Below are 12,003 nucleotides of genomic sequence, written 5' to 3'. Positions count from 1 at the left end.
AGAATAATGTTGGCTACAGGAAACAACACTATTTTGTAAGGGAATAATGTTTAAAAAAATGTCAGAATGAGCTCAACAAAACAAGCTAGGTGTTCACCATCTCCTGTATGGTGCTGCAGAACACACACACACACACACACAAATGGCCCACAACCCTTATACTGTGTTAGACAATGGATGCTATTGATCTTTTTATGTTCATTTCAGAATCAAACATCTGAAGGATGATATGGAAGTTATTGCACGAGAGCTACAGCAAAATAACAGAATTATCGAAAGGTGAGTAGCAGAAAAAAGAGAAAATGTTCATGAAATAATAATTAGTAAAGCTTCTGGCTCTATAACAGTAGAAAAAGTGGATACATTACACCTATCATATTGACTTGCGGATAAGTTGGGACTTCATTTTACAGTATAATTTCCAGTATTTTATAATGTTGGCTGTATAAGTCGAATGCAGAAAACTCACGCTAGTGGCACAAAGGATTATGATATGCTAACGCTCACCTGAAAGAGTAACCACGGAGCACACTGTCTTTTTTTTCTATGTGGGTGCAGCAATTCGCTGTATCAGTGTGTGCTCCTAACCTCTCTCTCACACAGTAATACCCGAAATATTCCGAAGCAACGTTTGCACTGATTTGTGTTTTTTGTATCTCACAACCTCATACACTTTTATCGTACATCCCTTATCTACGGTGAAGCGTTTGATCAAAAGAAAATATAAAGCTGGTTTTAAATTAAACGTCATTGAAGTGGTGAAAGAAATTGGTAACTGCGCTGCTGTAACAAAATTCGATGTGTCTGAGGAACTGGTGTGAGATTGGAGGAAGCAAGAAGACGTAAAAAATAAAAAATGTGTCGCATTTTTGAATGGGCGTATAAGTCTGGGTCTGATTTTATGATCGATTTTTTTCAGGTTTCAAGACCCGACTTATACGTGAGTATATACGGTAATAGCAAAATCTATTCAAAATCAACTGAAAATCATAAGCATTGTAAGTATCGTCAAATGAGTGAAAAAGGAAAATTTCAGATAGGACTCTTACTAGATTAGATTAGAGAAACTGTATTAATCCCAAGGAGAAATTTAGATGTAAGCAGGAGCAGAAACAAAAAACAAAGATACATACTCACAGGGCAAATAATACAGCGAATCAATCAACCAATAAATAAATAAATTTATATTGTGCACTGTTTGCAAAAGGAAGTATATGCATTTAATTTGGGGTGTCAGGAGGAAGCATTGAATTGCCTTATACCAGCGTGCAGAAAAGACCCCCCAGAGACGCTTCTTAGCACACCATGGGGGAATGAACCAATGGCTAAAGGTGCTGCAAGAGGACACATTCTGGAGGGCATGGAGGGATTTTTTTTGATCACATCCAATTTTGCTATCATCCTCTTTCCCACAACAGCTCCCAGTGTGTCAGAGATTACCCTGTGATAAAGCAGGCTTTCCACATAAGTTCGTTCAGGGATCATGCATTTTTTGAGCTCAGGTTGCTTCCTCAAGAGACTGCAGCATAGAAAAACACAGTGGCTGCTATGCACTGGTAGAACATTTCCAGCAGCTTGCTGCATACATCAAAAGACTTGAGCCTCCTGAACAAGTACAGTGTGTTCTGGCCCTTCTTGTCCAGAACCACTGTGTTGTCAGACCAGTCGAGTTAGTTGTTTATGTGAACCCCCAGGTACTTGTAGCTATACTCCACTTCCACATCCTCTTCCTGAAAGGTGACTGACCTCAGAGGTTCCTTGGCACACTGGAGGTCCAACACCAGTTTCTTTTGTCTTGTTGATGTTGAGTTGCAGGTGGATCTCCCTGCACCACAAGATGAGTTTTTCACGTGCCTCCTGTACTCTGACTCGTCTCCATTATTAATGCAGCCTATCATGGAGGAGTCGTCCAAGACTTTCTGTAGGTGGCAAGCACTAGTATTATACAGGAAGTCCATTGTGTAAAGGGTGAACAGGAAGGGGGAGACACCACTAGTTTGGGCACACAATCCCTGAGCCTCGCAAACTGCAGTCTGTTGGCCAGGTAGTCTGTGATCCTGGACATTGTTGGAGCACTAAGATGCATAGACTTGAGCCCCCACCCAGTTGATGAGACAGAATGGTATTAAAGGCACTGAAAAAGTCAAAGAACATTACACTGACCGTGGTGTCGGCTTTGTGGAATGCCCTTTATTTGGTACTTGGGACTACACAGGATGTTTTCCACAGCTGTAGATTGTTCTGCAAACTTGGGGAAAGACAGAACTGGTGATAAAGGACCCCACAGAGCTGACTGTCATGTTTTCAGCACCTTAACAGCAAGTCACAAGTAACATTTATCTTTGTACTCCATGAATATTTAAATTCCGACAGTGTAGTTTTCCAGTCGAGGTAAAAGGTAAATGTAGATGATTTTGCCACAGATATTCGCAGCAGCATCTATCGGTCAGATCTTAAATATTGCCCATTCAAGTTTTATGTCATCATCCACCTCAAATTTATAAATACAAGAAACTGTTCTGGAAGTTCAATTCACTCGGAGCACACGCATCCACAATTTTGGACTTGGTGGGTCTCTACTGCTGACACTGTGACCTTCTGAGCCAAGTGGTGCTCACCTTACAGATTAGGATCTGTCTTTGCTGTATGTTCAGAATGTTAGGCATTAAATCAGATGACTACAGAATCAGTCATTTGCTGTAGCTTTTCGCTCAGTGATCTCTGGCAATATATATTATGTAATATGTATTGGCAGCATTATAATCCAAATTAATAATATTTACTGAATGGTCCTAAACTACTAAAGAAATTCAATAACAATTCACTACTCGTATTCATTCCTCCCAACTGCATGCATTTAGGATGTCCCTGTCAGTCTTAACATGAGCATGGTATAGCCTCTCAGAGGGACTATGGAGTTGGTAGCCCATACCCTTCTGAGCACTTTATCTGTTGCTTCTACAGGATGAATGAATAGCTATGTGCTTAAGCACAAACACTTGTACAAGTTTCCAGCTCTGCAATTCAGTGTCACATTGAGACCACCCTTTTAAAGATTGAATCAAACTTCAGCTCTTTTCACACTCAGCCAGATGCATCTGTGTATCCCTATAACCACCTAGCCTCTCCTGTTAAGCTGCTATAAAGAAAAAGATAGATGACTGTCAATGGACAAGTCAGTGCAATATTTAGAAATGAGTCTGACAATCTAGCCAGTTTATACCTGTCTTGCACAAGGCTCTGCACTTTCAACACTAATGTAAATATTTCATATTTGAATTTACATTGAAAATTCACCTTTAACATACAGAAACTCTACTAGGAGTTGAACTGAAGCTAGGACAGAGTGCACAAGTACTCGCAAGAAACCTTCACTGTCCCTTTAGACTTCTTGGGTCTGCCCATCTGATGCCCTGATGATTATCTGAGGTATCTCACCACCAAGTTGTAGCTGTTTATCAATATAACTCCTGTCTTTAAACAGGCATACAAATCATTAAGAACTAAGATCAAATAACATGACTCCAGTTGTTTTTGTATTGAACTTTGGCCCAACATTTTCTGCTACCAAGTAACCTTATGAGTAACAGGGTATTCAAATATGATTGTTGTTCTGGACAGTCTATGACTATCAGAATAATTGTACATAGCTCTAAGAATCACTTCTTCATCTTCTTCTACTCTTCCCACTCAAGCCCTTTTCTTTCAGGTCTTGTTTTACTTTATCCATCCACCTCCGCTTTGGCCTCCTCGCTTTCTCTTCCACTGTGCTTCCATTTCCATTACTGTTTTGCCCACATATTCATCGTCTCTCTTCATCACATGTCCATACCACTTCAGCCTACTTCCTGTACATCCTTAGTTATCACTCCCACTTTTGTTGTACCTCATCTTTTGTCTTTTTTTGTAACTACATACATCCATCTCACCATTCTCATTTCTGCCACATCTAACTTCTTCTCCCGCACTCCCATTACTGCCCATGTCTCAGCTCCATATACCACTGTGTTAAAAAACCTTACCATTAACCTTTGCCTTAATTCTTCAATCTTGCAATACTCCTGATACTTTCTTCCAATTGTTCCATCCACACTGCACTCTATGGGTTATCTCTGCATTGAATTGTCCATCTTTGGCTACCATAGATACTAGACATTTAAATTTATTCACTCTTTTCAGTAGCTCTTCCTGCAGGCCAACTTCTGAATCCTGATCATCTTTAAACCTCATATATTCTGCCTTCTTCCTATTTATCTTCAATCCTCTGTCTTCCAAAACTCTTTTCCATTCTTTCAACTTCATCTTTTCTGGTGCTACAACACACAATGTCATCATGAAACAGCATGCACCAGAGGGATTGGTCTTTTATCCCTTGGCTCAACACATCCATAACCAGATAAAAGAGGTAAGGACTTCAGGAAGATCCCTGGTGTAGACCTACTCTAACTGGAATCTTGTCTGTTACCCCAACATTGCTTCTAACCCAAGTCCTCACTCCCTCATACTGTATATATCCTGGACAATCCTCACATTTGTTTCTGGTACTTCTTTCTCCTTCGTACACCTCCAGACCTCTTGACATGACACTCTATCATAAGCCTTCTCCAAATCAATAAACACCATATACAAACCTTTCTGTTTTTTCTTGATGCTTCTTTATGAACTGTCGTAATGCAAAGACAGCATCAGTTGTTCCTCTCCCTGACATAAAACCAAACTGCTCCTCACCTGTGGTGACCTCTTCCCTAAACCTTTTTTCTATAACTCTTGCGTGTGACATCAGTACACCCACACTGTTCCTCCACTCTTCTGGTATTCTCTCCTGCTCTGCATTAGATCCCACACCACATCTACTCCCTCTTCTCCTAAACTCTTCCACACTTCTGCTAGCATTTCAGCTGGTCCTATTGCCGTTTCATTTTTCATTTTTTGCCGTGCTCTAAGAATTACTTCTACTATGCCAAATTCACAAACCATAGAGTGCTAAGTAAATTAGATTTTGGTAAACAGACATTTATCAGGTGGATTTTGCAATATCAAAGGGAAAGATGTAAAATAATACATTTATTAACAGTGTTTTTATTGCAGTGACTTTAAAATTTTCAAAAAGGAAAATATTTGACCGTCATTAAGGTGATCTGACTGAGCCTCCTTGACTTCCTAAAGTCATTCTCTCTCTTTTTAACTTTATTTACAGCTTTGGAGCTCTGACTGTCGGTTCAGGCATCTGAAGACTGGAAAGATTTACTGTATGTGGAATTCATTTTTTCCGTTAATTCTCAAGTACTGTCTAGGAGACACACTGCACTTTGACTGTAGTTTGAACAAGTGAACTCAGAAACAGTACATTCACCCTATAAAACTGTGCTCTCTGAAATAAGTAACTGTAAATAGGAAAAACGTTTGTTTACGAGATCCATTTCATGCTAGAACGCTTTTCCAATCTGTGCTTGTGCCTCAGGTTCTTTTAATTTGTAGTTGTGAGCACACGTTTACAGTAGCTCTGTGGAGCTCCAGTAATTTATTAGACCTTGTAATAAGGATTGTTATAATTCCTTAAGAGAATTTTACAGTTCTAAGTTGATTCTGAAAGAATTTGCACTTATGTGAGAATTTAAAATACTGTAACTTGTACAGCTTTGGACTATTAATATTTTATAGACCTTACTGAACAGTTTATGGTAATTTTGTTAGACATTTACATACATACATTATAATAAGTCTTGATATAAATGTCAAACTGGATTAGGTTTTAATACTTTAGGGCATATTCCTATTTTCACTGTGGTTCTTTAACCGATGAATCTATCAAAGTGTTTTGAAATATTGTTTTAAATTTTACTAGAAAACACATGTTCAAAGGCTGCAGTCCTATTGGATATTATACTTACTTATTATTGTTGTAATTCTTACAATGCCTTGAATATGAACCTTTTTATTTAATCAAGAAATTATAATTTTAAATGTTTTTCAGAAGCATGTGTAGTCTTATCATAATAAGAATTTTTTTTTTTGTTTTTATTTTTAAACCTTTAAAAAAAATACTGTAAAGAATTTATTATAAATCTTCTAGTGGCCTTAGAGTAGACATTTGAAGCCATGCTTTGTTTGGTTACTAAATTTATGGATGCTTGACTGCATCAGTTAAAACCTTATCAGAAGAGAATAGTAAACAGACGTGTGCATTATGTTAAGATGTTTCGTCGTAACAGATTTCATGTTTGAAATTCATCCCTGTATAGTGTGTGTATGTAATTGTACTTCTGTGTGTCTGTCTGTGTGTATAACACAACTGGAAACTATGGGTCTGTGTGCTTTAAATGATTAACTAACAAAAATGTAGGATTAACCCCCCTCTGCATGGAGGTTGACTGCATGTTTGCAGAAGCCTTCTGCTTATCTGCTGTTTGCTTAGTGTGTTGTGTTGTTTTGGAGTGGAAGGTCAGTGGCCATGTTGGATGCTGCTGATAAATAAAAGAAAACTCTCCCTGTTCAAGAGTGCTGTACCATTAACCCAGTAACAAATCCCAATGTGTTTTAAGAGGACTACTGCCACTAGAGGGCACTCTTTGTCTACAAATCCACAGTGACACTGGTCTGCAAAATGCAACTCATACCTACAAATTGGTTTCATTGTGAATAGTTATTTGCATTCCTGCCCGCAATTACAAAAAATAATTTGAATATTTCCATCAGGTCACATTTAAGTATAAAATTAATGAATTACACTATGTATGCAATACTGCTGTAATTCCATTTACTGTGAAAATATTTGGTCAATCTAATATGTTTAAACATATATAAAGTAAACAGTATCACATTTTCATTGACATGCATATAACTTCTCTTGTTTTTGTCACTTCTTGTTTGGTGTACCCCTGTGAATCATTCAGTAGCAGTCCATCATCAAAATGACTTCTCAGCCCCACTCACCTTTCCATGTCCTTGATATCCAGATGAAATCTTTCACTCTGCTCTTCACTCACTGCTCCAAGATTTTCCGGGAAGCAAGCATAGTAAACTTTTAGGCACATGTTGCAACCCAATTCCTTAAAAATAACTAATACATTTTTCACGAATGTATATATAATTTGCATCTTTATTGTTACTTAAAGACTTTCAAATTACTTCTTTGAGTGATACCCAAGCCTCTTGTTGCACCATCAAATGCTGCTTTAGAGACTGTTTTTGTAATATCGGGCAAACACTGAAACTTTCAATGTCAAACAGACACCATCTTTTGACGAGACTTTGACAAACTGCCTCATTAAACCAAGCTTAATATGAGATGCTGGTAGCAGCACTTTATCTGGATGCACCAAGCTGGGTCTGGTGACATTTTTTTTTTTTTGTTTCTAGCTGGCCATTCTTTCTGAACCCAAATGTACATTCTGGGTCACAGAGTCACACCAGGCCTATTCAGAGTCGCCTGTCAGCCCATAATACTCTTAATAATGTGTTGTATGTGACAGTGTCCATTATGAAAGGAAGGATACATCAGATGAAGGTGATATGCGCTATATATTTGTTATGGACGCTACTAGGCATTCTGGAGCAGATAAACACCATTCAAAACATTCAGACATGGTGTTTGCCTTGACAGCTGATTCACTCAGTAAGATGCAGAGAAGTTTCAGGTCTCCACATATAAACCAACAGTGCTCACTGTAGTTAATAACTTTTGTTTCGAAAAAAAATAAATTCTAAACCAAAGATTTTACTATTAGAATATATTATATTGTAATAAATGTTCATTAAAATAAAATATTGGTAATCGATTATCATCTGAAAACAATACAAAAATCGTGTAACTGACACCTCAGTTGTGTTTTGTGACAAAATGTTACGTGATGGAGAAAATTTTTTTTTTTCATTTTTTAATTCAGCAGCCATAAATATTTAAAAATCACCTGAAATAATCAAAACAATTTTTTCAGTATATTCCTTTGTGACTTTAGGACAAAGGTAAAGGTAATGGTAGTTATCTTTCTAGAATAACACAGCATGTTTTACCCCAGTGGCCGTGAGCCGATTACCTTTTCCTTTTCACATGCTCTGTATTGGCAGATACCGGCGGATGGTGTTTGGTGTGTGCTTACCTCATTAGTGCCCATCATCACTGGGGGCCTTCTTAGAAAATATAAACTCATTTCTTAGGTTAAACTTGTATTTTGTCAAACTGTAAGCAGACGTCTGCGGCCATAGCATATAAAACAATTCAGCAATATATTAATATTCAATGTTATTTATGCTTAATTACAATATGTTTTTGTAATCATGTTCTTTAATGTTTGAATGTTTTCTCGGTGAAAATATGCACTGTTGGTCTTTCTAGCTGAAATTTTATTTAATACAATTAATTATGCAGTTTACCACACAACCATATTTAGAAATGGAGTGCAAAAATGACACTCGACAGTCTCTAGGGGCAATGTTGGCATGTCCACATGGTCACATTTCATGTTGGTTGGAGTTGAAAATGCTGCTGATAATCAGAACTCCGAGTCTTTAATGATGAAATATGCACTTAATGTTGATTTTAATAAGTGAAGACAAGATGGGCATTGTGATATACAACTCTGTTTCCAAACAAAAGTTAGGACGAAGAGACCCTGAACTATTGAGCAGCTGACATATTATATCAAGCAAAAATGGGACAACATTTCACATTCAAAATTACAGCAACTGGTTTCCAAAATCCACAAATGTTGACAGAGTGTTTTTAAAAGAAGCCGTGATGTAATTCAGTGGTAAACAGGCCTCTGTCCCAACTTTTTTAGAATATGTTGCTAGCATCAAATTCAAAATGAGCATATATTTTAAAAAAAAAAAAGTTAAATTGATTAGTTTCAACATTTGACTTGTTATTGTACTATTTTCAATTAAATATAGGGTTTACATGATTTGCAAGTCATCACATTCTGTTTTTATTTGCATTTTAGAAGCCTGCCAAATTCTACTTTAAAAAATAATCATATATATATATATATTAATTAGACATATTTGAGTTGACCATCAAAGCTGTCTGGATGGTCTCTTAGTCTTATGTCACTGTGCGATTACCCATCAGACAAAATATTTTTGGTACAATAGAAAAAAAAAACCTGTACATTTACAAAGGTGCTGTTCTCCAGTAAAATTTAAGGGGTTTTTTTTGTTTGTTTTTTTTTTTATGCAGATTTTGTAATTATTGGATTTTTTTTTTTATTTGTTTTCCTTTCTTACTGTTTTAATGTGGATTCCTGTCCTCTAGATCCTTGTATATTCCAAGTTTTGTTATATTGCAGACTGCAATTTAAATATTGTACATTTTATTGTTTTTTTTTTTCATGAAACATGTACACATTAGTCTAATGTCAAAGTGAAATAAAAATTCTGTATGTGGTACACGATTGCATGTGGTTAATGTTGCTGCCTCATGGACCCAGGATGCTGGGTTCAGATTCTGGCTGGGTCACACGTTCTGTTGAATTTGATTATTCCTGTGTTTGCAATCTTTTTCTTTTCTAGGTGTGCTCCAGTTTTCCTCGTACATGCCCACGATGCACAGGTCAACATAACGGACCTTTCCAAAGTGGTTTGTTAGGATGTGTGCATGAATTAGTCGTGCAGTTCCATTGGTGCCCCCATGCTACTGTATGTTAGTGTTTGTGTTACTCCCAGTGTTGAAGGAGTAGGCAGGCACTCACTATAAGAAGGAACTGGATTCTAAAGTGAGAAGACTAACAATCCAGATGGGGTTGGAGTTACTTGGATTCCTTTTGTTTCCCGACAAAAAAAATTGAAGGTAATCAAGTTATTGTGACAGCTGATTAGTGTTGGCAGGCAGTGTGGCATAATGGTTAATGGTTTGGATTTCAAATCCTGAGGTTGTGAGTTCAAATCCTGCTATTGTCATCGTGTGACCACATGCAATTTTACTGGGGGGGCGGCAAAGTGTAACCAATTGTATCTGAAATGTTTTAAGTTGCCTTGGCTAAAGTCAAGTAACAAATAATTGTATATTTTCAGAAAAAATGTACCTGTCTATGTAAGGTACCACAGGTGAGACTGGGTCTTAGTGTTGAAACTCTACTATGAAGAATAAGGTGTTTGTACAATGAAATGATTAAATGGTGGTGCTAGGGTGCAGATCTGAAGAGGTGTTTTTTAAACAAATGAATAAATAGATAATTCCTGGATGAACATTCTTAGAAAAGAATTTACTTCCTTGCGACTCTGATGCTATCTAGGACATGCCCTCTTAAACTTCTTTAGTATGAATCCAAAGAACATTTTCAGGTGTAAACGGAAGATAACTCCTCACCTGTATAATACCGTTTCTACTGTGAGGTATAGTAGTGGCTGCATTATGTTACTGGGGGTATATTTTACAATTGAGGATGCATCACACATCAGGACAGAGGAAAAAAATGGAGACCGATCCTTGAGGAGAACCATCATCATTGTGGGAAAGACCTAGAACTTGGGTGGAGGTCTTAAAATGTGTAACTGCAGGCTTTTGCTTCAGCCAGGTCCCAAACAGAAGGCAGTAACTGATGTTAATGAGACATCAGATATTTCTAAGTTGCAGATTTCACTTCTCTGAGGCACAACAGATTTTTTTTTTTTTTTTCTGAGGAATAGCTTACTACTTCTCAGTATCTCAGTGTTTCTCTTCTTTCCAAATATTTCATGAAGAATATACTTTAGAATGAACACACTTGCATAAATAAAGTATAGTTAGTTTTTGGTTTAGCTTGTTTTTCAATAATATTGTTAATTGGGAAACACAAAATGAAAATAAAACAGGGACCTTGAATGTAACTGAAGAATAAAAAGGATTCTGAAGACTAAAAACACGTATTATATTAGCAATATTAACAGAAATCTACTGGCTGGAACATAAACCAGCAGCCACACCAGCCCTCCAGGAACTACGTCTCATAGCCCTCGATGATTGTTAAGATTCATGTTGCAAGTGCATCAAGCACAACCAGAGAAACCTGGCATGTGTTTAAAATAAGCAGGCGGAGGTCTGTGAGCTTCTCAATTGAACTCCACGCTTGAATTTAAATGCAAAAAAATCTATGGAAAGATATGAAGATTTAAGTTTCTTCCCATTTGATGCGTGACAAAAAATAAGTCTTCTAAAAAATGTGACTAGTTAAGCATTGTAAAACGTAACTACTCAAAATTTGCCCAGAGAGGACTGGGCAGTCTCATGGTCTGGAATCCCTACAGATTTTATTTTTTCTCCAGCCGTCTGGAGTTTTTGTTTTTCTGTCCCCTGGCCATTGAACCTTACTCTTATTCAATGTTAATGTTGATTTATTTTGTTTTATAATTGTGTCTTTCATTTTTCTATTCTTTAATATGTAAAGCACTTTGAGCTACTGTTTGTATGAAAATGTGCTATATAAATAAATGTTGTTGTTGGAAAATATTTCAGTTTTGCACAACATTTTTGGAACAAACAAATTATATTTTATCTGTATCATTGTTTATTTTTTGGGCATTCAAATTTAATGCAAATGCAATATGTAACATTGTCAAACTTTCTAATTATTCAAGTAACAGGTGAGTAGTATTATTGTTATTTTTAATAAAAGTTTTATTTTTAGTTAGAACCTTTCCCATGCTCAAAATGCTTAACAAATATTTGAAGAAGTGCAGAGAAATACAAATTGCAAATAAAGATCAAATTAGTAACCCTGGATCTAAACTAATATCAAACAGTAAACTCAAATTAATAGCGGATTAATATAAAAAAAATGCAAAGTTCTGAATTAGAATAGGAAATAATAGACAGTAAAAGTAAACGGTAGAGGAAAACCAGGAACTAATAACAATTTTTTTAAGGTTACATTTAGGAGTATCAAGGAAGTTGTTAAATTCTCCACAAGAATGACCGTTTAAGAAAGTGAAGTTAACCGAGATCCTGCTTCACTCAGATTAGATCAATTAAAATGGCCCATTGTATTGCGCAGAATGTTCAATAAGATAAGACTGGATTTCTTATCC

The 12,003-nt window shown here is 36.6% G+C and overlaps 1 protein-coding gene across 5 annotated transcripts in view; it reads left to right on the top strand.

The window, feature by feature from the left end:
* ikbke (inhibitor of nuclear factor kappa B kinase subunit epsilon) overlaps positions 1-11,250 on the top strand; it is an 84,360-nt gene extending 73,110 nt beyond the window's left edge. For 2 of the 5 annotated variants that reach the window (XM_039749153.1, XM_039749149.1), the window contains 3 exons: positions 208-279; positions 920-940; positions 5,198-9,092. In XM_039749153.1, the coding sequence (XP_039605087.1) occupies positions 208-279; positions 920-940; positions 5,198-5,231 (127 nt within the window). In that variant the 3' untranslated portion in view covers positions 5,232-9,092. Of the gene's footprint in view, positions 1-207; positions 280-919; positions 941-5,197; positions 9,093-9,510 lie in introns of those variants that run through there. The other 3 variants (XM_039749150.1, XM_039749152.1, XM_039749151.1) reach the window with 3 other exon arrangements.
* The last annotated feature ends 753 nt before the right edge of the window (positions 11,251-12,003 follow it).

The sequence above is a fragment of the Polypterus senegalus genome, chromosome 3, assembly GCF_016835505.1.
Source record: "Polypterus senegalus isolate Bchr_013 chromosome 3, ASM1683550v1, whole genome shotgun sequence".
Lineage (NCBI taxonomy): Eukaryota > Metazoa > Chordata > Cladistia > Polypteriformes > Polypteridae > Polypterus > Polypterus senegalus.
The sequence above is the reverse complement of the archived record's forward strand: the minus strand, read 5'-3'. Positions and strand labels throughout refer to the sequence as shown.